Below are 26,901 nucleotides of genomic sequence, written 5' to 3'. Positions count from 1 at the left end.
AGGTAAAATTTTTCACTCTAATGTTCAATTTACATTTATTTGGGAACTATTGTTTCCTTGGACTTTTGCTCAAGAATAGGTATTAAAATCAAAATCAATAGCTATCATAAATGACATTACTGTAAGTGTAATTATTGCTGAATAATTTTAGATGCAGGAACAATTGTTGCATTTCTCTTTTACATGAAAGCAATTGGATCACTTTAAATGTTTAGGTCTTAAATCGAGTCATGCTTTGAAATGGTATTTTACACAAAGCAATGATACAGTGAGTATCTCATTCTGGCCAAACTCAGTCTGTATGTGTGCATAAAGTGCAGATATGCATTTCTGCATGCATATCTGCACTTGAGCCCAGGCGGCTCCCAGAGGGACGTGTGTATTTATGAGGCCTTGTTCTTCCGATTGTTCTTGCTTTGCAACCATGAATATTCAATGTGCTCAGAGAGAAGGGCTTGCTAGGAACCCAGGAGAGGAGGACAAAAAAAAAAAAAAAACTGTGGCTGGTAACTCACAATCACCCAAACACAGACACACCGATGCTATCACACACACACACAAGCACACACGCGGCCCTGTGGCGGTGGGAGGAGAGAGCAACAGTGACAAACAACTCTGGTGCTAGAAAGGTGGCAGCAAATCTATCAAACGGGACAATAAAATTGCAATTGAGTTTCTTTAGGTTTTTTTTTTTTTTTTTCATAGCGGATGCATGCATCCTGGTGGCTGCAAATAACACACCAAGGAGGTTCCAGGACACTGCATGTGGGAAAACTCTACTGGATGTTTCTGAGCAGGAATTAGCTTTAAATCCTTAATTAAAAACACCAACATTTAAAAAAAAAAAAAAAAAAAAAAAACAGCAAAAACTACATTTTTTTACTGATCTCAAAAATATCACTACACACTTTTTTTTCATGATCTTTGTATCTTTTTTGTTACACCGAGATACACATCTTCCTTCACGTGGAGGAGTGTGTGTGCCCCCTGTTGGCCAGCAGCGCTCACTGCACACACACCCCCCTCCCCACACACACACCCCCAGGGGGTTACCGACGCCCCCTCATATCACGAGCACTTCTTTAACTCCACTCTCAATCTGCCAGCTTTAAAAGCCCCCCAGACCACAATCCGACACCGGCCTCAATTATTTCGCTGCCCTGGAACGGAGTTGTGTAACGTGATATCAACAAAGAATTTCTGAGGCACTGTTTTGAATACAACTTATGGAAATAATAAGTGCCAGGAGTTTATTTTTTATCTGTTCGGCGTGAAAGAAAGAGACTCTTTACATAAATGATAAAAAAAAATAAAATTTAAATGGCCGTAGAGAGGGATCCATTCCGACCGGGTCGCGTTGTAACGAGCTTTTAAACGATAATCAGCGGAAAGCCTCGGTGGTTTTAATCTGATGGGCGAGGGGAGCGAGGCTTCGCTTCCAGTGGGAGTTACCCAGCCAGGCGACGGGGATGATGTCTCTGTGATGAGCTGCATGTGGCACACAGGGACTGACTTATTGCTCTCATTTTCACTGGAGACCAAGTGAGGATGAAGGTTACAGTTACGCTGATGTGATGACTGTTTAGGTTAACTATATTGCTGCAAGATGTGAGTGTGTGTGTGTCATGTGCAGTTGAGCTTATATGAAGAGACGCCATACAAGTAGGAAAAAGGGGGAAAAAAAAAAATGGGGGGAGTCTACAAGATACAGTCAACCTTTGTGTGTGTGTGTGTGTGACATAATGAGCACTCTGACCTTGGAGTGTGTGATGGACAGGGTGTCCACCCAGACGCGCCAGCCGCCCCACTCGTACTTGATGGCGTGGTAGAGCAGGATGCGGAAGACGGCGTAGACCATCTCTGTGATTTTCTGCTCCTCGTTGCTGCGCGGGCTGACGAAGCAGAGGGAGAGCATCCACTCCTGCCACACGGAGCACTGCAGCAGGCACCTGGAACGACAGCGGGCCCCGGGCATGAGGGCCAGCCTCCGGTCGGGTGGGGGAGCCCCTCCGCCCGGCCGGAGGCTGGCTGGTTATTATAGTTTTGGGGGTTTTTTTTATTGTAGTTTCATTTTAATGTAGTCATGACTTTTCATTTGTCTAATTCAGTTCATTTCATTTAGTGTTTGGAGTGTTTTAGTTTGTTCTTAATCGTTGGTAAATATTGTGTAGTTTTGTTTTGTTTTTATTACAGTAATAGTTTTAGTTTGCATATTTTGGTTAATTTTTAGGTGCAGAATTCAAAAAGGTGTTGTGATTAAGTAAACCTCGATTGTGTAATAAATACTCAGCAGAACTATTTTCCAAAAAATAATCAAAATTATTTTTGAACAAAAACTTACTGGTGTTTTATCCCAACTTGCCATTTCTGCAAACTATTTTATGGTTCACGGAGTGACATAATTTGACAACAGCTGATATAAGCTGCTTCTGCAGGGGATAAAACAACTTCATATCAGCTTAAGGGAGAATATTGTAGCTAAAATTTCAGTACGTTTTAGTTTTATAAACGCACAATATAGTTCCTATTATCGTTTTTTTCCCCCATTAATTTCCGTTTTAATTTATTTCAGTTAACGAAAATGTTTTCTCAGTTTCAGTTTTCATTAGTTGTAGTTTATTAGAATAACTTTGTGTCTTACCTGCGGTTCTCTCGGCTGTTATTGAACAGCTTGATCATGTCTGACAGGAAGACCCGGCGGACCTCCATGCTCTCAGGCGACTGGGGGCAGTTCTTCAGCAGAGCAGCGATTACCTTCAGGATTTCTAGGAGAGAAAAACAACCGTTTTAACAAGCTGCAGGGGGAAAAAATCCTTTTCTCTTTAATGCAGAAAATGGAAACCAACCATAGAAACCAAGCATTTCTCCTTCGTTAGCCATTTTGAAATAAAGAACACAAAGGCCTTCTCTACAGTGAGTCAACACAAAAGTAGTCAGTCAAGTTCCCAAGTTGAAAGTATATTATTTGGATTTTATGTGAACAAAATGTGGCACATAACTGAAGTGAAATTGAAAAATGTAATTAAAAAGAAAATTACCAGGGTGAATTTTTCTCCCATCAAATCTAACAAAATTGGCGTCAATCGTTTGTGCAGCGAACCAAAAACAAAAACAGCCGCACGATTTCTGTTTGTGTCGATATCAATTCAAAGATATTAATAATGTTTCCAGAGGTCATCAAAGGTCAAACAGCCAGCGCACATGCAGAAATTTAAACAACATATGAGGTCAATCAACTGTGCCATGTTTGTGCTTTTCTAATTTTTAAGATTTCAATTAAAGAGAAAAGTGTCCAGAGGTCGCCAGAGGTAAACCTGCCCTACACCAAATCTGTTTGATTTTGAAAATGTAGGAGACCTTTGATGACCTCTGGAAACATTTGTTAATATCTTTAAAATGATACAAACAAAAATTTCTGCTGCACAAACAACTGACATCAATTTCATTTGATTTGAAGGTGGGGGATGGAGGGGAGGGGGTTTCACTCACTGTCTGCAGCCCGCTTGATCAAATCTAACCAACAGCTTGGTTGAAGTTATAACTAAAAATCCAAACAATGCATCATTTCACAACATCTCCTGCTCAGATCAGTTCCTTCATGAAGGCCTTCCACTTCCACACCGAGTATTTTCAACACGGACGCATATCAGTGTGTGTTGAACTCATCGGGCCGAACAACCAAACACACCTTCAGTCTCAGCCTCCATAACAGACCGGAGGAAACCGAGAGGCTGGAGCTCTGAAACGGTTACGGTGCTGCGTGAACAGGCGAGCCAGGCTGCACGCACACGCACACGCACACACACACACACACGCACACACACACACACACACTCCAGAGAGGCTTTGGCTTGGGTTAAACCAAAGAGACTGACTGTTTAGATGAATTATCTAGACAGTGTCAGTGTGCATTTGCCCTCAGCAGAGAGATGCTGGGGCTTGGATTTCACTTGTCTCTTCAGACTTTGGTGCTAACCAAATCCCCCCACCCGGTCTCCTCCTTCCAGACGCTCGTGTTGTTTCTACGCCTTAGTCACTCAAATTATGAGTCGCTGAACCTTTACCGCCAGAAAATTACCCCAGCATGTATTTGGAATGAGGACAGAGGGGATGGCGTGAGTCCTCCTTTTTTTTCTCGCGTTTTTTTTTTTCCATTTGCTCTTGGTTCTTTCCCCCCCCTCCAAAGTTAATTTGAGGGAAATGCTACTTCCTCGGTTTGTTTGATTGGCTCTGACGTTACTAAAGACTGCAATCAGGGGGCCATTTTGGGAGTTTGTCACAGATTAAATCAGGAGAATACAGAGCAAAGAAGGAAGAGACCAGCCCTTTGTGCTCTGTAGCATGAGAGCACATGTACTAAGGTTCTCATAATTTATATATATATATATATATATATATATATATATCCAGCATGGCTGAGCAGGAGAATTTTTAACACAGTAAAGACCTGGAAGATAATCAGTGTGCGACTGCAGCGCAGCCTGTCAGATTAAGGCTGGGTGGAAGTAAACCTTGGTTGTGATTACAGCGAGCGCTTACATTTCAAACTGATTAAAGCCGTTTTGAGCGTGTGTGTATAGAATGCACGTGTGGGTGCAGAAGGAATGGGATAAAAGAGAGTCGGACCGGTTTCTTTTCTACGCTGGGGAAAAAAATTTAAAAATGTTTAAAAAAAAAGAGAGAGAGAAGAGCGCCAGATATTTTTCAACATGTGAAAAAAGTTGAAGCTGATTGAAAACTGGACAAAAGTTTCTGCAAACAATTTGATTAAAATGCAGATTTCGACTGAATTTTTTTTTATATTTAGCACAGATATCCAGTTATCCATGAGTGTGCATCTATCAGTCCATAACTAATGTTTATTTGGTTAAAGATTCATAGGCCCGCTACAAGAGTAAATGTTGCTGGACAAGAAATTGTCCCAATAATTAAAATAAATGCCAATATTTTTGTTTTGAAACCATTTTTAAGTGATATAATAATAACTACAATAATAATAATAATAATAATTCAAATTTGCTCTCTCAAAATTCAGTTTTGCAAACACCATTTAGAAGGTGTTCAACATATCCAAAATAAAACATGAAAACCAAAAACAATAACTAAAACAAAAATAAAGGCTAAAAGTCTGGTTTTATCAGCTTCAATTTAAAAAAAAAAAATCTATTTTCTAAAAAGATTAAATTACATAAATCACAATAAATTTTGCTGGATGATAAATTTCCCCAGTAATTGTGATAAAGAGTATTGTTTTAAGACTATTTTCAGATAATGTATTGACAAAGTTTGCCTTCTCAAAGATTAACAAAACTTTAATTTTGTAACTGGAGCTGGAAGATGTTTGAAACGGAAATGGAAATAAAAGCTAAAAACACCTGGAACCATAAATAAAATAAATTATGAAATCTCTCTAAATAATGTCTGCTTCAAAAAAAACTGTAAATCAATCAGAACGGAAATTTTTGAGGTGATGTTAATTTATCATGTGATTAATTGATTAATTGCTTATTCTGACAGGCTTCGTCATTATGTTGGGAAGATGAAATCCTGCGGTGGTTTCTCTCATTAATATCACATGGAGGTGAGTTTTCAAGCTGGTCCTCATTGCTTCATTATGTTGAGGTAACTGAAGCTTCATCACTGCTTTTGGTCAATAATGAGATTTTTAACTCATTATGTAGAGTTCCAATCTCTCAAAAATGTTGAGGAAACATTGTCTTATGATGCGATTAATAATTGAGTTTAGCCGATTTATAAAAAGCCGGTTCACAACGAATGACGTCTGAAAGTCGTTTACAAAAATAAACGCAGCTGATTTATTGGTTTACAGACAGAAATCTAAAGTCGATCCAATCGGATTCAAAGTCAGTTCCACATATTTTGGCCAGAGATATAAAATAGTTTATGAAGCAAATAGTGAAAACAATACAGAGTGATCAAACTACCTCATCCATTTTAGATTACCAGATTAAAAGTCTCATCAACATAAATCAAGTCACTTATAATTATGATATATATAATTACATTTAATTGTCTGGAAAATTTTTGCCATTTTTCTGAGCCATTACATTTTAAAAACATTGATTGTGTTCATAGTCATGTCGTCCTAAAAACAAAAAATATTTTATTAACTATGAAAGTAAAAACATAACCGACATACAAGCTTGTCACAATAGATCAATTAATCACATGATAAATTAAAAGGAGAATGATAATTTCCATTCAGATGATTTATATGTTTACAGACTTTGTAATCCATTTTATTTATGCTTTTGGTTGTGTGGGGTTTTTAATTTCCATTTTATTTATTTATTTTTTGTTCATTTTGGTTATTTTTTTTGGTTATTTAAAATATCTTCTTCCTGTCCAGCGTAAAGTTTTCTTTACTAAATTAAAGTTTATTTATCTTTTGAGAGGGCGAGCTCACTTTCTTATCAGTTTATTACTTAAAAATGGGCTCAAAAGAACAATAGTTTGGTGTGGGAGTTCAATCATTTCTGGAACGATTTATCATCTGATAAAATTTATCGTGACAGGTCTATCTGCATATGATTAAAATGTAAAAAAATAATAATAATAATAATAGATAATTTGCTAAAACCATTTCACTCCATTCATCACTCCTTTATTTCAAACCAATCCTGCCAGGAAACAACAGAGAACCTCGATAAAACAAGCATGAGTGTGGATGTGTCAGGCAGAGTGTTTGGACCATCCTAATGTTTGGATTACATCGGGGGTCCAACAGTCACAAAACTGTTGGACACACACACACACACACACACACACAATCTGAAATTTACAGCATTGGTGTGTTAGTGGAACAGCCCAGCGACGGAGGGAGGAACCTACGCGGGTTGACAATCTTCACGGAGGAGTCGGGGTCTGGATGCTGCTTGTGGATCACCTGGGTACAGATCTGCTCCATTAGGATCTAGGAGGGAACACACAGTCAGTCAGACGGGGATTCAAGCTGGAAACGTCTGAACGGTGACAGAAACAGCCAGCTGGGTTTCATTTGTGACGAGAGTCTGGAGCTTTCCTCATTTACAGCTGAATTTAGCACAAACGCACAACTATTATAGCTTATTATAGACTTTTTTTATTTTTTATCCCTTGAGTCGTGTGAGCTTGAAGTGAGCCGAGGCAGACCGACCTCAAACAGGGTGTTGTAGGTCGTCATGGTGAACGGGTTGGAGTGGAGCATCAGGCGTTCGGTGAGCAGCGAGAAAAGGCCGTGGGTCAGCATGACCTCAGATTTCCTCCTGATCGGGGTTGGGGGGGGGTGAAAACAGGGTCAAAGGTCAATGGAGCAGTGCAGTGGCATTGTTTGTCCAAAAGTATTTCAAGGACAAAATATGAACCATTTCCAGAGTGATAGAAAAGATATTTAGCTTCAAGCAGCATGATGCAGAGAGAGTAAAACGTCTCATATTTTAAACTTCATTTTCAGATGATTTTAATGATGAAAAGGATAATTGGCTTTAATCAAACTTTTTATTAGTCTGACTGTTACTGTACAGTGTGAATGGTGATTCTGATGCATAATAACGGAACTTGGCTAAACATAATGTTTAGTGGTTTTCTCGGTTGCTGACTGCGTGGTGTCTTCTATGATTTTGTGCTTTTATGATGTAAAGATCTTTGAACTGCCTTGTTGCTGAAATGTGCAACACAAATACACTTGATTGATGGCTTGATCTGAATCCAGACAGTCTTCCGACTAAAACGCGAGAAGGAAAAGCCGTGGAGAATCAGCCGTCGCCTGGGAAACAGATTATCTAGACGTCCTTTAGGTTTGGAGTTTTACTGTTTAACGTCATTAATCCTAAAATCTTCCGTGTTATCCCAAGCTGACTTAATCCTCAGACTGAATGCTTTCTTTGATTAACTATAATTCGTTTTAAATTATTGCATTACTCATACATTGTTTTATTGCTCTGAATAAATAAGCTTTATTCTATTTGAATCTAACGTAGATTTTAGTTTGACTTTACTTCAGTCCTTGTTTTCTTATTCTTGGTTGGAGTTTGATCGTCCTTACAAACGTTTCAGACTCTGTCTCACGTTTCCTCTGTTCTTCCCTCCATCAGCCTCATTTGGTTCATGGTCTTCAATGTTTTCCTCATATTGACCTGATATTACCTCAAACTGCTTCTCAGCATCACCACATGCTAAATGCTAGTTCAGAGGTAAGAGTAACAAACTATCAAAATGCAGACTGCTGCTTTAGTCAATATATTTGTTATTTTAAGTAATTTTATGATTTTTTTTAATGAGCATGATAGAATAACTTTCTGATTTTTTTTTTACCTAAAAATGTGATAAAATCTTCCTCTAGCACCACAAGGAACCTCTACCAGTATTTCCCTCAGTGCATTACAAGCCTGGTGGGCCACCAGGCTTTACTTATGCCCCCACCAGGCTCGGCATTGCTTATTTATTTAACTCTTTTTAAAATGTTTGCATTTTTTCAGACTTTACAGTTGGTGTTAATCTTCCAATCTTTCAATAATAAATAATTATCAAGTGATATTTTCAAATTTCCTGTCAACTAAACATTTTTTAACTCAAAAACATGACGGACCGCTGGATGAATGACTGCTGAGCACACCAACCACCAGACTTAGCAAGTTTTCTGGAGGAAACCTTGCTCTATTACTAAACTAAATGGATCATCTGTAGAGTTCATGATGAGCACAACATTTTCTGTAGCGTCTACTTAGACTGGAGTGCATTTGGAGAAAAACAGAGGAGGAAGCACAGAGAAGGAAATGCTTCAGAGATGGGGAAACATTGAAGAGGAAACAATGAGGAGAGGAGGACATGTTGAGGAGGAAACACTTACTTTGCTGATAAGCTCTTCAGAAAGTAGCCCATGACCTTCAGGGCCTGGACTCTAATGCCTTCATTTTTGGAGGCCAGCAGCTTATAAATAACCCTGTGGGTACATTTCAAATTACATGTCAAATAAGTAATAACGAGCCAAGTCTCACACTAGCTTAAGTACATATCTGAAATACATACACCATATAATAACCACTAAAAAAAAAAAAAGTCTATAATAATCACCGGATTCCGTTTCTCTGGTCGAAGGCTTGGACCATGGTGCCGGGGTGTTCAGACATCAGAGCCACCAACAACTGCAGCACATCCATCAGGTTTTCATCCTGAGGAACAGAGAGGAATCAGGCTGAAGCTGAATCTATCTGCAGCTTTTTAAGATCAGCTGCCTGATCACTCACCGATACCTGCAATCACACCTGCAGTAGCAGCAAAACGTTCAATAACAGAGTTGATCCATTGAAGTTGCTTTTTGAACAGTATTTTATTCCTCCAGTACATCAAGCTGAGCATCTTTCTAATTTTTATTTTACTGTTTTGTAACCTAACGTGAAACAAATCCAGATATGATATGAAAACAAGCAGGTTTTAAATATTAAAATCGAGTAAGAGAGCCTGGAGTCGCAGTGAACGTCTGCTGCAGGCTGCGGCAGTGTCATGTCGCCATCTGGTGGTCAAGTCTTTGTCTGCTCACCTCGTGCATGGTAAGGAGGTAGTTGAGGATGCTCTGCAGCTCGTCTTCCTTCACTCCATGATCCTGAAACAAATCCACACCCGAGTTATACCCAACCTGCCTGCCCTCAGCAGGAAACTGTTTAATGGTGAATAAAAACAACTTTAATAGTTGTGTTTGTAAACTTTGTCCTAACTTTTTAGGACAGTTTCCAAGATATACAATTCTACACAACTACAACTACACAACTTTCACTAGAGAACCAGTATATGGGGTTTTCTCATTATGGGATCTCATACAAGGTCATTAGAAAACTTAAGAAAATTAATTCTTACTTTGTGAACCGATTATTAAAGAGGCGGTATTATGCGTTTTCCAGGTACATAGTTACATAGTACATAGTTTTTACAACACATTCAAGTAACTATGTTAAGTTCAGTTGTTAAAAAAATGCTATACAGATCAAATATGACTTAAAAAAAATTTGACTGTAATTTAACGAGTTGAAATTGGGTCTCTGCCTTCTTAAGAAAATCCTGCTCCTTCTAAAATTCCCTCTTTAGGAAATTATCCCAACATGGCTCCTCTATTAACTCTTTAACAACGCTTTTACCAGCGTTTCACTGAAAAGTAGCTCCTACTATGAGCTCAGCAGATGCTCAGTTCCACCAGGTGTTTGCTAATTGCTGCTGGCTAGTCTGAAGGAGCCGAGTGGAGGACTGTGAGGCAGAAGCTTGGAAGCTCAGCAAATGCAGCTCTGAGGAGGAACTGGCAAATCTAGCCAGGCGATTTGCTCAACTGAATGGTTACTATGGAGATTAAAGGATTTCTCAAAAATTCATAAAAATAATAAATAAATAAATAAATAAATAAATAAAAATCAAGGAAACTCCAGGTATGTTTTTCATGAAGCAACACCTTCAGAAAATGATGTAAAGCTGAAAAAAATCTAATTTATATGATTATATTATGCTGCCCCGTCAAAATGAGCTTACCTTCATAATGAGCTGCTTGATGAAGAGCAGCAGAAAGGCTCGCAGAGAGAGCATCTCCTTCTGATTGGGCCGCGGACCGTCTGAAAACACACACACACACCATCAACTGGGTCTGTTCCTCTGAATGCCTGTTTTTCACTGCGACAGGAAAATGTGTTGACATGCCAAAGCTCCTTAATGAGAATAAAAATAACCTGAAATATGTTCGTCTTAACAAATCTTAACATATTTATTTTGTCACCCCCAAGACATTTAGCCTCTCTGTGAATCAGCCTGGAGCCAATTGAGAAACTTCGGCATTAGTAGCAATAGTTCAATGAGTAAAATGACGAAAGAAATGTTCACTGCAATAATATGAGAAGCTGAGGTGATATGAAACTTTATTATTTCTGCTTATTGCTCCTAAATGAAATTCTACAAGCTGTTAGAGCGTTTTCTCCTGTTTTAACGATGACTGTCACATTAAAAGCAAATGCAGGAAAACAATGAAGAAGAAGAAAAGAACAGGAAGTGGTCTTACCGACGCCTTTGGGTACGACTCCGCTGCGGTCATGGGGGTTGACGACCCAATAGAAGTACTTCAAGGTGTGCATGACCTGCAGCACGGTGCCCACCCTGCGGACGGCGTTATAAATGGTCACCGTGCTGATGAACTCTGTCGCCAGGTAGGTGTAGAGCATCAGCTGCACCTGCACAGACCAAGAAACATGCATTTCATCATCAACTTTATTTATAAGGCACTTTAACGGCAGCCGCAGCTGAAACAAAGGGCTGAACATTGGTAAAAAAAAAAAAAATAAGATAAAAGAAAGCATAAAAATAAAGTGGCAAAGCTAAGCACACAATAATGAATGAAAAACTCAATTCAAAGCACAATAAAACTACGTAGATGAACAGATAAAATCAACACCAGTGAAGATTAAGTCAAATCAAGTCTCAGTTGGGTTGAAGGCCAGTGAGTAAAATTAATATTTCAGACAGAATTTAAAAACGGACAGTGTTTCAGCACACAGGCAGGGCTGATCTGTGAGGCGGACGCTCGAAAACTGCAGCTCAGAGGAGGAGCTGCGTCCTCGAAGGCGGGGCTAGACCCACCTAAGCATTTGAACAGCTGAATGGTTGCCATGGGAGATTAAAGAATTTCTCAAACATACATGAAAGAATCAAAGTAACACTCCACGTATGTTTTTAATGAGAGAATAAAATTATAACACGATGTCAAGCTCAAAAAAGTTTTACATAATAAGACATCTTTAAATAAATGATAATGAATACAACATAGGTTCTACTTTATGTTGGTCTAAAAAATAAAAGTCTGTCTGTGGATACAATGTGACAAAATGTGAAAAGATTTAAAGGGCAGGAAAAGTTTTTCAGATCAGTCTACAGTTATGATTTTCTAATTTCTCAATAATCCTTCTTTCAGGAGCTTCTACATGTTTCCCCTAAAGATGTTTTGGCCTTGTACTAAAAAAGATATGAAAAGTTATAAAAGAAGCTATGGAAATAAAGAAGAAAAACTTTAAGCTCTGAGCTCAACGCTCATTAGCTTGGTGTACTTTAGAGACTAGTCCATCTCCAGAGCTGACTCAGCTCTGTAAAAGCAGGAGCTGCAGAGTTTATGGGTGTGGTTGTGTTACCTTGGGCGGGGCGTGGATCCAGATGGCTGGGTTGAACAGAATGTGATCGCACAGCTGCTTGAGCAAGTAGATGCCGTTTTGCAGATTGCTGAGGTATCTGGAGAAGGTCAGGACAATGTCCAGGACGGGCCGCGTTACATGCGCCTTGGAGGACTGCAGCACAGAGATGGAGGAAAACATGGAAACTGGGCTTCAACTGCATCTTCTTACAAAGGTAAGGCTAAACGGGAAAACATCATCCGGACAGGGCCGGCCGTTTAGAGAGGTCACCTTCTCCAGCGTGTAGCCGATGACGAGGAAGCCCTTGCAGGCCAAAACCTGCTCCTGCATAGCCACGGAGTTCTTCAAGAGCTCCATCATGAAGGATAGCAGCGTGCAGCTACTCGCCAACACACAGACACAGAGACAGGACAGCAGGGAGACAGACAGCAGCTTAGATAGAGACAATAATCTGTGAGTTGCTGGGAAAGCTCACAGATTATTGTGAACTTTCCCACAAATATTATGGGACATGAAGGCAGGCTGGACTGGAGTGTGGTGAATACAGATCTCAGACCAACATTGACCGACATATTTGATGTGTATTGATGACTTTGGTGATGGCACTCATCAAAATATAATGTTTGATACAGTTTTTTTTTTTTTCAATTGTTGACTGTATGGTGCTTTTTATGACTTTGTATTTTGTGTTTTTATAATGTGAAGCATTTTGAACAGCCTAGTTGCTAAAATGTGCTACACAAATAAAGTTGATCTACTGACAGACTGGAGATGCACAGATCAGATATAAATATCTGAATCGGTCCAGATATGGAAAAAAAAATTCTAGTTCAGATATCAGTGCCCAATCCATAATTCTATGCAATGCTTTAATATTTTATTTTACATCATATCTAGAATTCCTAATTGCCTTTTCTGAACCATTTGAAAGAGCGTTTCTTACCTTTCATTGTTTACACATTTCACCAAGGTCACCAACCTTTTGATTTTGTCCCTTTCACTTTCAGATTCTTTATTATTTATTTCACATTGGCTGTTCCACTCCTAATTGCATTGACTGAATAAATTAAAGTTGTGTTGTTTTCACATGTTTGAAGCTGTACAGGTGCAGAGTTAGCAAATACATTTGTAATTCACTACATTTATGTCTGTGTGTAAAAAAAAATAAAATCTTTATTTTTAGTAAATTCAGCTCTGTTTTTCTGTATCGTGTCAGCCGACGATAAACCTCAGATATCGGTATCGGAAGTGAAAAAAATGGATTGGTGCATCCCTACTCTAGACCAAACTATAAAAACTGCGAGACAGATTCATTTCTCAGTCAGAAGGTTGTAGTAAAACCAGTTCTTTCTCTGAAGAGAGAATTTAATGACATGCAAAACTGAAGCAAACATCAACTAATTAACTCTGAACCTGCTCATAAAGCTGTTTCGCTGAGCAAACTGAGAGGAGACGCAGGTTGTGAGGTTTTTACCAGACAGATGTGTCGGGCTCCTGACTGCAGGGCTGCCAATAATCCAGCTGTGCAAACAGAGGGAAGAGGACCTGGACGCCACCGATGGAGTGGATGCCACTCTGCACTGAGTGAGTCACCACAGCCTTCACGTCCTACAACACACACATCATAGCATTACGAGACATTTTTTTTGCATTCATGTGAAAGTCATAAATTTCAATGCTGACAGCAGTAGTGTTGAGGTTAGAGTTGCATTTCATTACTCAAAAAAAAAAAAAAGTCGAAACAAATTCTGATCAACAAATCCTCCAGTTTCCCTTGATCAACTCCCACGAAAATATGAATTTTTTTCTCTAATATAACAAGCACCATAAAACTGAAGAGCCGGTGCATAATATTTTCCTTTTAGGGTCAACGTTTGGTACGTTTAACTGGACAAAACAATCTCTGAAATCAGACATCAAAGTAAACCGGAAATCGCAAGTGGCTGTTAAAACCTTGATCTCTGCATCTCCACTTTTAAGTTTATTATGAAGTATCACTACTATTGAGTAACATTTCTGGTTATTCTACCCACCATGAGTAACTTCACTGATTGAAAAACAAGTTTGTTTTAACCAAATAATCACCAGACACAGAGCTGCAGTTTTTAAAGCAAATATTGTGAGTTTATTATTGACAGAAACTGATTTGGAAACATTTCTTTTACCTAACCATGTCATTTTGTAATTATGATTTTTATATGAATTATTTTCATACTGGTATTTTTAAAAAAATTCCACAAAATATACATTTCCAGTTTATATATTGATGATGTGAATATTAAATGACTGATAGCTTGTTCAGTTACTCAGTCCTCCAGTCGCCCTTTAACAAAATACATTTTTACTCTTAGTTGAATAATTTGTTGGATGGCTACCTTTTACTTTTACTTTAGTAAAAATATGCTTGCATAGTGCTACTCTTACTTGTGTACAGTGCTTGGGTTCTCTACCCAGCTCTGTATGCAACCAGTCCATAACTAATCTGGATACTTAATATTTAAACATTTGTTATTGGCTAAAAATGAATTGTCGTCATTATGGTTGTCTATCCTGACAGAACTTGTGCTGAAAAAACGTTCCCCATCTCCACAAAACTGAATAAATGTGTCATAGATTCATTCCTATTTTACTCAGAGCATGTGTGTGTGCATACTGGGTGTGTGTGTGTGTTGAATGAAACCATATGAACAGGTTCTAACAGCTTCAATCCCAACAATGGGCCGTCTTGTGATTCCAACCCCAGCTGAACAGGGAGTGTTTGGTCACCTGCAGCATGAGAGCGTGTGGAGAGTGGACAAAGATGGAGGCGTTGTCCTTCGGGGAGGACTCCAGGCAGAGCTGGGCGTCTGTGGCACAGGGGTTGTAGGTGAAGGCGATGCTGGAGGCCAGCTTGCCGTCGTACAGCAGCGTCTTATGATGCTCCGCAAACAGCAGGTCGCTCTCCGCCCGGTGCTTGAATGTTCCCTGCATGACAGGGAAGAAGAAAAAAATTGATGGAAATGCGACGAATGAGGGGAGATTCGGTTCCAACGGGTTTTTTCCACGAGTCTCTTTCATCTCCTCATATTCAGTCGTATTCTGCAGTTATCAGTGCACGTATTGTGTGTGAGCGTGAACCTGGTAGCCGGGGCCCAGCTGATAGATGGCCAGGATCTGAGCGGCGCTGAGAGCTTCTGCAAACAGGTAAACGGCGCCCATCTGTCCACAGAAGACACGGTTCACGTCGGCCGTCTCAGACGATCCGAGGAAGCACTTGTCAAACGTCTGCGGGGGGAAACGAGCAGAGGGGAGGAGGGAGAAGGTAAAGGGTTAAACAAGCAGATCCCTGCTGACTGATCTGCCTCTGATCATCAGTGAACCAACAGCAGGAGGGCTGAGGTAATCAGGCCTGGCTCAACATGGAGCAGTTTGGGGTTTTTCATTGGGGTGTGCATACGACTGACATAACACTGTCATAAACATGACATGACACTTATGAACATGAAGGAGTCTTTATGAATGTTTATGACTGTTGTCATGAAGTGTCATTCGGTAAATAACGACAATTTTAATGCAAACTTGCATTAAAAGTGACTTAGTTCAAGTTAGTTATAGTTTCTCCCCATTAGTTAATGTTATTCATTTCAGTTAACAAAAATGTTTTCTCAATTTCAGTTTTCATTATTTCGTTACTTTTACTTCACTATAATTAGTGAAATATGATTATAGTGAAATTGCTTCATCGCTCCGTACTGTGGGGAAACTTAACCCTCTTAATTTGTGTTGATCAGTGAATAGGAAAGGGATGGAGGAGGAATTTTTTTTGTTGTTTAAATGATGAAACATAAAGAGCAGGTTTCCTCTTTGGTCCCTGAAAGCACAGAATGACTCAAATGTACCAGAGTAAAACAAATGCATCGTTTTTTAGTTTTATGAAACAAATCTGAACTCTTTAAGCTAAAACCCATCAAACTATGGAACCATCTGACTGTCCAAACATCAAACAATTCAAACTTCTTTATAAGGAAATAGTCCACACTAAATATGAGATATGATGTTGATATTTTATTCCGCTGTTCTTCTGACTTTATTAGTGTCAATATTATCATTATTGTTGTGGTTAAAGCCATTAGATTTACTTACGTCGCTGGTGTTGACGAACCAGGCGATGTCTCCATAGGAGGCCAGCTCTCCGTTCACAAAGCAGCTGATTTCACTGTTCTTCCACCGATTGTAGATGTGAACCAGAGTCACCATGTACCACTGCAGCAACGACAACATGTCACACCTCAGCACACATCAGCCGCTCTCACCCGACACATTCTGACCACAGCGGACGAGCAGACAGTTCTAGTTCATTAACCCATTTCCATCAGAACTCGTTCCCCTCAATTCCCCTCAAGGTATCGCCTCACCTACTTTACTTATTTCTCATCTTCTTGCAGTTGTTCAACCACTGAGGTAATGCCATGAACATTTTATAGCTATAGTCTGAATCAACTAAGGTTAGCTTTGTGGATTATCCTTATTTCTGCTTTTCCTCACACACGTTCTGCTCTACGGATGTCTGTGCAGGAGGGAGCAGCATTCATTCAAACATCAGTTCTGTTTCTTTTTATGTCTCTACTGGAGGTTTCTTCCTGTCAAAGGGGAGTTTTTCCTCCCCACTGTTGCTTCGTCTTTGATTGGTATGAGGGATTGTTGTAAAGACAACAACAAGGCAAGCAATTGTCGCCCCCTGCTGGTCCAGGAGGACTGAGTGCTGCAAGTCAATGACTCAATGCTCTGCTGGGTTTCCTAAGACAGAAACTTCATAAACTACTTTCAATAATTAATTGAGCTCAATTGCAATGTTTGATTGATAACTAGGATTGATTAGAATGTATGTGACATCGAAATGAAATGACTTTTTTTGTAAAGTGGATCAGGATGATATATTGTAAATGGGTGATAAAGAAAGAAAATGAATTGAATTGCAGGTTTCGTGCAATGTGGAAGCAGTCTGGTAATTCCATTCATTTCAGCTGGATAATCGGACAGGAAGTGAAGTCATACATTTTTCATGAAGTTCAACAGGATTTGTCAAAACAACTGTGGATGACAGATGGGCCTTTGATTTGTTTTATTTTTTTCATTCTTATTTCCAATGGTCTCAATTGTCAGTTTTATTAAATATGAACAATCTTTAGGTTCAGCTCCATAACTGTCCAGAATGTCTCAAATTGGTGCACCGTTGTCATGCAGATGGCAGACTGATCAGTGGGATTCCTCCCGTACCTTCTGTGGTTTGAAGTCGTACTTCACGCAGTGCTGGAAGCCTTTGCCATTTGACTTCAATGAGGTCACTATCAAACAGCCGGCCACAAAGTGTGCAGAGTAGCCCATGCCTTTGCTGGTGCGGAAGCTGCAACAAGATGAACAGGAAACACACGTAATGTTAGGCGGGACGCTCAGACACACCTGAGCAATAATCCTGCCGCCTAATCAGCACCTTGATGTGGCTCGCCTGTGAAGTGAGCCGCATCAGCTCTGCTAAGGAAAATTGCTCACTCACATTAGCTGCGTTTCCATTGCACAAATTGAAATTACAAAAACAGATTTAATGGAAATGTGACAAAAAAACAAAAAAAAAAACAACTCATGTTTACATCAGCCAGTTTGTAACTCAGCACTCCCTGGGCTGAAAAGCCCAGGGAGTGCTGTAGCAGAGGGAGTCAGCATCACCTACCAGTATAGATAAGGCTTGTCTTTATCCACGTTGATGTTGTTTAGAGGATCCATTCGGATCCACGTGTGGAATGTAAATCCATTCTGGTACGGCCATCTTGCAATGGGGGGTAGAGCTATAGCCTGGTGGAATCAAAATATCAATATATGTAAAAACAGCAGGAGACAAAAAAATTGGGTCAACATGATCAAATCCCTCTAGTTGTTATAGTCCAAGTATGGTCGCCACATCTACCTCAAAGCAAGAGCAGAAAAGAGTATCGGTGTTTGCTAACAGTGCAGGTCAGAAGTTTACATACGGTCAAGGTTAAAGTTGATGGTCTGGGAAAACAATTCTAGAAAATTCTCCAAAACCTGGATTAGTTTTCAGTTGTTTGCTTAAAGCTGCAGTATGTGGCTTTATAAAAAATATTGTTTTACATGTTTGTTGAAACCGTCACCATGTTATAACAATATGCGTCAGTCAGATGATCTGTAGGGGGAAAAAAAAGATCTAAAAATAGTCTCTCTCCCAGTGCTAACTAGAAACAACCAATCAGAGCCAGGAGGCGGGTCTTAGAGTTGTCGATCATTCCCTCTCTGCTATAGCTTCTCCCTGGTAGCAGAACCTGTCATGCATGCTAAGGCTAGTTGGCATTGCCACCGATGACAGTGGATAAACAATTTACTTTTAACAGTAAGTCGTTTCTCTGCCACACACTTAGCAGCCAGTACATTAGGTTGACAGACAGCGATAAGACTCTCCTCCTGGCTCTGATTGGCTGTTTTTGGTAGGGAGCGGTGAATTTTTTCAGACGGCGATAGCAGCACAGGGAGGGTGTGGCAGAGATCGATATTTTCACAGATTGTTTCATATTATATTATCCGTGTTTCATATTTTCATAACAACATGGTGATGGTTTTAACAAATATCTAAAAATATATTTTTGAAGTTACGTACTGCAGCTTTAAAGGACCAGCACAGGAAGTCCTCATGGCTCACTGCTGACCAAACTAACCAGAACCCACAACACAAGTTGGCCTTCTCTACTCAGAAACCAATTAGCAACGACTACAGAACCAAACGCTTTAAAGGCCAAACTAGATGGAGAATTGAGAAACTGGTTTCTACTTCCTTCCTGGTACAATACTTTTATTCATATTGAACAGTTCCACACAGATAAAACCTCATATCTGATAGACTTGATCTCTGTAAAAACATCTAAAACAGTTTTTCAGTCATTAGTCTAAAGCAGGTCAGACAAACATCGAGTTAGACGACAGATTTCAGAGTCTGAAAGATATGGTTTTAAATTCTTTAAACTAGGAGCCGTTTTCATAATTAAGCTCTGGAAAAGAACGAAGCAGGAAGCAACTCCAAGAGAGCAAAGCTCCACACTAATGGAAATGTTTAGGCAAGTAATATTCAGAACTGTTCAAACTCCACAGACGATCAGAGATGAGATGTGACTCATGAGGCCATCGTCAGACAGACTGTTTAGTAACCAACATTGCTACATAAAACCAGACTTTCAGAGCCACATCTTCAACAAACTTTACTTTCATGTAGGATAAAGCTTCTTAAGGTTCTCTGTGGTAATGCATCAATTAGAGAAAAATTGAAACTAACTGAAGAATCGAAATGAAACAGAGGGTTCATTCAGGTGGTGACATAGAAGAACCTCAAGTCCAACAATGAATAAAAACGTTAAATTTCTGCTATAGACCCTTTTCATCATCTGTGTGTGGAGCGTACTTACAGCTGCATTCTTCCCAGGGAAGCTGAAGAAGGAGTCTGGACCGTTCCTGTGAGCCATGTACTTCAGCACCGACAGAAGCTTCACGGCGTGACGAGGCTGAGGACAGAAACCGGCCTGTGAGTTACTATCACAGGAAAACTAGACACAACATAAGCACAGTCACATGGTTGTCCTGGAAACCAGTATGCGTAGCAACTGGGTTTGGTTTTGTGGATAAAAACACTGAGGTTTACATTCAACTAATTTTAATTATTGCCTTTAAACAGTAATATAAGCTTATATTTGCACCAGCAAAGTTGATAGAGGCAAATTAACTTTACTCAGCTCCTTCAGACTAGCCAGAAGCAATTAGCAAACACATGGCGGACCTGTGAGTCTGCTGAGCTCATTGTAGAAACTACTTCTCAGGGCAATGTTCCTAAAAATGGTTGGAAACGGCATCATGGAGGAGCATTGTTGTGATGACTTCCGGAAGGCAGAGTGTCAGAAAGAGCAGGTGCTCCTTAACGGGACACAGGCCCAATTTCAAGGCGTTAAACTAAGAAGTCAAATTTCTAAGTCACATTTGATACATACAACATTTTCATAACAGTTGAAGCTAACAGTTACCAAAATGTGTCAAGACATTACATAATTCTGAAATATTTTTCCAGAACAACTATCCAACCCAGTCTGCTTAAAGCTTTAGTACATATCTAAAAGAATATACCACTATATTAGTTATTATTCATTTCTAATTAGCTCCACAGTTTATTCTGACTAAAATAATATCAAAAATAAGATCCTAATTTGTTTTTTCTAAGGTAAATTATTTCCATAAAAAGTTAATAGTGTAGCATCACTACAGGCCACAAGGAAATAGAAGACAACGCCACAACTTTTGCATTTTAGTATAAATGTTCCTCTCAATAAGGCCCAAACATACGATCCAGACATGCATGCATTGCTGTTGTTAAAAAGTGGCTTTGAGCCTGCTGAAGATTAGAACTGATCAAATCAATAATCTGAACTCAGACTGGTATAAGTCAGAAACCCATTTAGATTGCAGTCATTTTGCTGAGTTTCTTTAAGATCCTGTAAGACTTTGCCTAAAAACAAAGCTACTGTACCTGCTCTGGTTTCCCAGCATAACTACAACAAAAGTATTGGTGTGGATGGATAATCTAACATAAATAAGGTGATAGATTTTATAGAACATCGTTTAATTCGAGCACATCATCACATTAGGACTCTGACTCACCCACTGGCCCTGCTCCCCTTGCAGCTTACTGAAGAAAAGCTTGAGCTCCTTTACTGTGATGCTGTAGCTGGCGAGCACACCCAACATGTCCACCAGCAAGTCTGCAAAACACACACACACACACACACACACACACACACACACACACACACACACACACAAGGCAGAGGATGGTGTTTACAGCTGGAAATGAACAGGGATTAGACCTGGCCTGATGAAAACACAGAAACTGATGAGACACAAACTGCTATTCAGGAGTTTTGGAATGAGTTTTATCTTAAATTAGTGCTATCAATTGATTAAAATAGAAACGTGAGTGGTTGATGGTTAGCTATGTTTTATTTCATTTCTCATCAGCCTTGCTTGATGTGACTCAGCCACTGGAGGACAGAGCTGCTCACACTGGACAGAGGTCACTGAGCACCAAACAAACTCCCTCCAGATCTGCAGATGTGCAAAATGTTGTTCTGACATTTGAGACAGACACTGTACACTGTAACTCAGTCAGCACTGCACTATCAATCAATACGTGCAGCACTGGAAGGTGACGTCATGAGGTCACAAACGGGGGTGAAAAATAAGTCGTGAAGTTTGCTAGAGAATTCCACAAATCTTACTCCGCTGACTCCTCAGTGGGAGGTTGTGTCTTTAGGTGCTTCAGGTGAAATATGCATCTCAGCTGCAGCACGCTTCTAGCAGAGGAGCTGGGGAATTATTGACGCGATAAACACTATTCAGACAGGGAAGTGCTTCCCTGCCCACAAAGAGCTGCCTTTAGAGTGGTGGACTTTAAACTCCAACCAGTCGGTCTGGTTCTGGATTTTACTGAGCCAGCGTTCATGTGAGTCACTGGTCAGCCTCCGCTAAGGTTCAGCTCAAGACTTTTACCGACACCGCATTCAACTAATTCACCCTACATCTAAAAACACGGACACTCTCTAGGCAACACGGTATAGTATGTCTACTGTTTGTGACAGGAGCATCACTAAGGTGCAGCAACACAAGCTGCTAAGCAAATCACTAACAGCAGTGTGTGGGTCGCAGTGCAGCTTAATGTGAAACCAAAACCTGTGAGCAGTCTTCACACAGAATGTCAATGATCAATGATCCTCTATGGAGGCCTCAGAGTTTTGTTTAGAGAACATTAATGAACAAACAGCGTCGTGAAGTCAAAGGCTGGAATGATTAATCGATTTCTGAAATAATCTTCAACTAATTTTGGAACCGATTAATTGTTGACCGGAGTATAGACAAGTTTAAAGTTATTGTTTACATCTGGAAATTTAGCGCATGTGCACAACGCTGGAGGGCAAAAAGATGATTCTTTGACTTGTCATTCATAACCGCGCTGCCAGTAGAGCTACTCTGTTAGCAAAATGAAACCTGGAGATGGAGGTATTACTAATTTAGTGCAGTATTCCACAGGAAAGAGAAAAATAATGCAGAAAAACCTTTGAAGAACGATTCAAAACCACTCACTTTTTTCTCGCTGTCAGCTGTTACACACAGACTCATTGCCATAGCAACTGACTGGCAGCGACACTAATTTATCAGGTTTTAACACCACAAAACTCAAACATTTCCCGCACAAAGAACAGAACATTAAAACCGTTTACAGTTTTATGTTTTGAAGTATATTTTGTGATTATTAATAAGTGACTGAACAGAGTGGATGTTAATTAGTTAATTCAAACACCTGCTCAACTGATGATCCATCAAATAGTTGGTGTGTGTGTGTGGGTCGCCTCATTTGTTTATTTTTTTTAATTTAACCGAAACGCACCAAATTCCACAGCACATCCACATGTTCAGGTTATCATAGTCAAGCTAGCATAACTGACATACTTCCCCCTCTCTTGCTATTTTTATTTTTTTTATTAAAACTTTTCCTGACTATTTAGTTGACATAGTGTTGATAATTAGTAGCAAAACAACCCGTCTCGTTTTCTTTTAATCACCCATACATTTAAGATTTAGCATGTTATGCTGACAACCTGACAGTTAAAACCAATGGAAGTCATCATCTCCTGTGTCATCAGTGAGATGGAGGGTGGGATCTTGCGTGTGACATCACACCGCAAAGTGTTTATACAGATTCAAAAGAGGCAATTTGCTGAAAGAATAACTCAACCAGAGTCATAATTACAAAACTATACAAAATGGTACACATTTTGAATTAAAAATATGAAAAAAGAAAAAAAAAAAAGCTTCCATGTAAATACATTCTGCCCAAAACTTATAAAAGCAGTTTTAGCTTCACCTGGTTTGGATTCTGTAAAAGAAAAAAAAAATCTATACAGCATCTTCTGCTATCCAGTTATTAATCGGTAAACCAAAAATAATCAGATCAGCAGTACACTGTATTGATGTGTATTGAGGTCAAGGCAAGCAGAAAGGCCTGAGCTTTTCACATATTGATGTTAAAAATGTGTTTCAACTGAGGACTCTATTTTAGCTCTATTTTAGGCAATACAATGTTTATTTTCTTAATCAAAAAGGAACTGTATTTTTTGTTCATTTGCATCTTAAAAAGGTTGAACAGATTCAATGATAATGTGCCAAAAAGTGAAAATGAAAATGTAGCAATAACAAATAAAAGGAGATTTTCCCCCATACCTGCAATCATGCTGTCAGTGGTGGAGATCCTGTGCAGCACCAGCTGGATGAGCTCCACCTCGGTGCATGCCTGCAGGTTCCGCACGCTTTTTTTGAGGATGGCGGTGAAGATGCTCCAGATCTCGGCCTGACACGTGGGCTCACACTTGTCCAGCAGCTCCACCATGCACACAATGCTCTCTGGCTCCTGGATGATGAAGTTCATTTCGAGGTCAAACTGACCGCCGACCAGCTGGAGACGGAAACACACACAGAAAAAATATTTAAACACACACTTGCCTGAGAGTCACTTGTCTGCTGATAAAACTGCTGATTAAACAGCTATGAGAGAGAGAAGAGGAAAAGTTACTTTTGTAAGACGGTGTCTGAATGGTACAGCATTCATAACACCACAAGCACAAATATTGTTCTTGAAAAGCCTCGTCATCTGAAATGAACTTCTTCAGGACACTTCTTACGTTAAAAAGACTATCACTAAATTACACACAGACTCATTGCCATAGGAACTGGCAGTGACACTAATGTATCAGGTTTTAACACCACAAAACTCACAAACATTTCCCGCACAAGGAACATAACATTCAAACCGTTTACAGTTTGAATGTAAACTCGATAAACTCGATAAACACCATCCTGCAGCACTATCCGGACAGAGAACTGCTTCCCTGGCCACAAATGAGCTGCCTTTAGAGTTGTGGACTTTAAACATCAGTAAATTCAGATGTTTGAATTTACTGTATTGAATTTACTTGTTGCTCCAACGTATGAATAAGACGCCGACGTCTCCCCTGATTGGCTGATAGATAATGAGAGTTAGCGCCATGGCTAAGTTATGAATATATCTTCTCATGTAACAGTTTATATCAGTCACTGCTATATATTACTTATGACATATCGCATGAACAACCGTATTCACATGTGATTTTAATTTTATTTCTTATTTAGTAGAAACACATCAGTTGTATTTTTTCCGATCCTTTGTCTATATTATCGGAATATAGACAAATACTTGCACACATTTGTAACGGAAACGCAGCTACAGAGACACGGGGTCAACAAGAAGCATCAAATGCAGCCGTCAAGCCCGACGTCAACAACCAGTGGGAGCAGAACTCGGCGCTCTGCTGTTCCTGCAGGAGGACCTGGGACGCTAACAGCGGCTGACGCAGCCTGTCAGACAGCGCTCAGGGCTGCAGCGGCGTGCACTCAGGTTATTCAAGAGGAAGCATGCAACTGCAGCAGAGATGTTAACCTTCCACTGACATCACGCATTGTTTTCCATATCATGTTTTTTAATAACGTGACATCAGAATAAAAAAGGAACATGTTTCATTTTCCAGATCAGCTGTTATCTTCCAGCTAACCCCGGGGCCCCCAGCTACGACACATGAACTATACAGGTAGCTGTATCAGGGCAGAGGGCCACAGTGATTTACTTATTGCAAAGAGCTGATGTTCTTTTGTGTCTGGAATGAAATGGATGAGCTATAAATGTCATCATCTTTCACGGCTTAATAGCCGCAGCGACATTTTTATTATCTGCCAATGCTAATAGAAAACGATAAGGGAAATAACAACGTTGATGTCAAATTAATAGGGTTAGAATGTGTTCAGAATCCACCCATGTGACAGCAGGAAGGTTTCATTTAATGCAGCCCAGCAGGATGACAGAGGAAGCTACTCCTGTTGCTGCAATTGGAAGATCTGGGAAGACAAACAGTTTATCTCTAGAAAATAACATCTTAATTTATTCATTTTTTTCTGATAAATATTCAGCTACATGGAATTCCTTTCTGCATATCGAATCCATTCCTGAACAACTGCAGCGCTCCTGTCACACAGTTATCTAAAGCCCAACCACATTTTCTCAAAATATGAACATATTTAAAAAGATAAGGGAAATTATCCTTTGAAATTTCTTCCATTGTCTTTTTAAATTTGTGTGCATGTATTCATTTTAGTCACGGCGGTCACAAATCATCCCCCAGCCGTTCTGAAGGGTCACCTTTGTCCATCATTAGCAGTGATGTTAGGGTGGAGCAACACCCTAACAGTCCAACACACTGAAGTGACATGGACTAGAAACATGAAACTGAATTCATTTCTAATAATATGTGCTGGCACAGAAACTGTGGCTTAGTGATATGGTTTAACAATAAAATCTTTTTTTTTTCCTTTTTTTTTTTTAGATCAGGTCTGATTTGAATTGTTTTTTTGATTTTTTTTTTAAAAAGAGAAATTACAAATGACAGAAAACATTTTCAAAAAGTAACTTTTATGTCAGTCATCCAAAAATTTGATTGATTAAATAGATTTAACACCCAGCCCCAACAGAAACCATTGACTAATTTCAGTTTTCATCTGCTGAACCAGGGGCCTGAGGCCTGCAGCTGTCTGCTAAATTGATTATAACTTGATCTGCACTGTCTATACTCGTTTTTTTGATGACGATTCTGTGTCCAACGCTTTGTGACTCATCCAGAAATGACAAACACTTGTATCAGTAAGTTGGTGGTGGACGGTCCCGGGTGCCATGCCCAGCCTCTGGGTGCCGTTTTACCAGAGTAGGTGATGTATGAGCCTGACGCAGCGCTCAAGTTGTTCATCCATCACGTTGGGCTGGCGGAGGAGCAACACACGGGGGGCTAATTGGCTGCTGACGCTGGAGTCGCACTGCAGTGGCAACCAGAGGAAGGGAAGCTGGGATGATGGGGATCATTTCAGACACATTCTGTCATTGCCTGAGAGCAGGAAGGAGTTCTGAGCTGAGGATGAACTGCACCATGACATTGGGACACACTCATGGCTTCTAGAGATGCACAGACATTGATATCTGTATTGGTCCTCATAATGAAAAAAATTTCAGATTGGGTATCAGTGACAATTTGCCCCATCCACACTAAATAGGTTAAATCTAGACATGTAATTCTATGATTTGCACTCTGAGCTACATTATGATTTATTATGCATTTTACATTACTTTCAGAATTACTTATTTCACTTTCTGAGCCACTTGAAAGAAGGTTTGTTGCAGTTTATTTTTACATTCAGCACATTTATGTTTTAAAAAGAGAAACATTGGAAGTCAATTTAGCTCCGTTTTCTGTAACGAATCGTATCAGCTGATACTAAAACTCAGATATCGTATCAGTAGTGAAAAAAAGTGGATCGGTGTATCCAGATTCACCACTGACACAAACATATCCGTCTCATTAATCTCACTTGTTTTGCCTGGGCTTGTCACCCACATTTGAATTCATTAAATGAAACTGAAAAACAACAAACAGTTAAGGCTTAGAGTCGTCTTTCCATAACATGTAGGGCTAATTTTTTATAATATGCAGATTGTTTTTTTTTTCCTAAAAAAGCATGTTATATATATATTTTAAATATTTATTCCTCGCTGAATAAATAAAAATTGTTTTTCCAAAATTATTAGCCATATTTA

General features: G+C 39.5%; 1 protein-coding gene across 5 annotated transcripts in view; it reads right to left on the bottom strand.

Moving 5' to 3' along the window:
* lrba (LPS-responsive vesicle trafficking, beach and anchor containing) overlaps positions 1 to 26,901 on the bottom strand; it is a 148,028-nt gene that overhangs the window by 101,649 nt on the left and 19,478 nt on the right. For all 5 annotated transcript variants that reach the window (XM_015018939.1, XM_015018934.1, XM_015018936.1 and 2 more), the window contains exons 2-21: positions 23,454 to 23,685; positions 20,838 to 20,938; positions 19,598 to 19,693; positions 17,860 to 17,981; positions 17,409 to 17,535; positions 16,275 to 16,394; positions 15,270 to 15,416; positions 14,919 to 15,116; positions 13,627 to 13,760; positions 12,423 to 12,531; positions 12,153 to 12,305; positions 11,033 to 11,201; positions 10,513 to 10,592; positions 9,539 to 9,601; positions 9,073 to 9,170; positions 8,849 to 8,941; positions 7,157 to 7,265; positions 6,853 to 6,934; positions 2,642 to 2,765; positions 1,757 to 1,949 (exon numbers count right to left, since the gene is read on the bottom strand). In XM_015018939.1, the coding sequence (XP_014874425.1) occupies positions 1,757 to 1,949; positions 2,642 to 2,765; positions 6,853 to 6,934; positions 7,157 to 7,265; positions 8,849 to 8,941; positions 9,073 to 9,170; positions 9,539 to 9,601; positions 10,513 to 10,592; positions 11,033 to 11,201; positions 12,153 to 12,305; positions 12,423 to 12,531; positions 13,627 to 13,760; positions 14,919 to 15,116; positions 15,270 to 15,416; positions 16,275 to 16,394; positions 17,409 to 17,535; positions 17,860 to 17,981; positions 19,598 to 19,693; positions 20,838 to 20,938; positions 23,454 to 23,685 (2,550 nt within the window). The remainder of the gene's footprint in view (positions 1 to 1,756; positions 1,950 to 2,641; positions 2,766 to 6,852; positions 6,935 to 7,156; positions 7,266 to 8,848; positions 8,942 to 9,072; positions 9,171 to 9,538; positions 9,602 to 10,512; positions 10,593 to 11,032; positions 11,202 to 12,152; positions 12,306 to 12,422; positions 12,532 to 13,626; positions 13,761 to 14,918; positions 15,117 to 15,269; positions 15,417 to 16,274; positions 16,395 to 17,408; positions 17,536 to 17,859; positions 17,982 to 19,597; positions 19,694 to 20,837; positions 20,939 to 23,453; positions 23,686 to 26,901) is intronic.

The sequence above is a fragment of the Poecilia latipinna genome, unplaced genomic scaffold (genome assembly GCF_001443285.1).
Source record: "Poecilia latipinna isolate Pla-1442-1.1 unplaced genomic scaffold, P_latipinna-1.0 Scaffold2343, whole genome shotgun sequence".
NCBI classification, from domain to species: Eukaryota; Metazoa; Chordata; class Actinopteri; order Cyprinodontiformes; family Poeciliidae; genus Poecilia; species Poecilia latipinna.
Note: the sequence above shows the minus strand (reverse complement) of the source record. Positions and strands in the feature narration are given on the sequence as shown.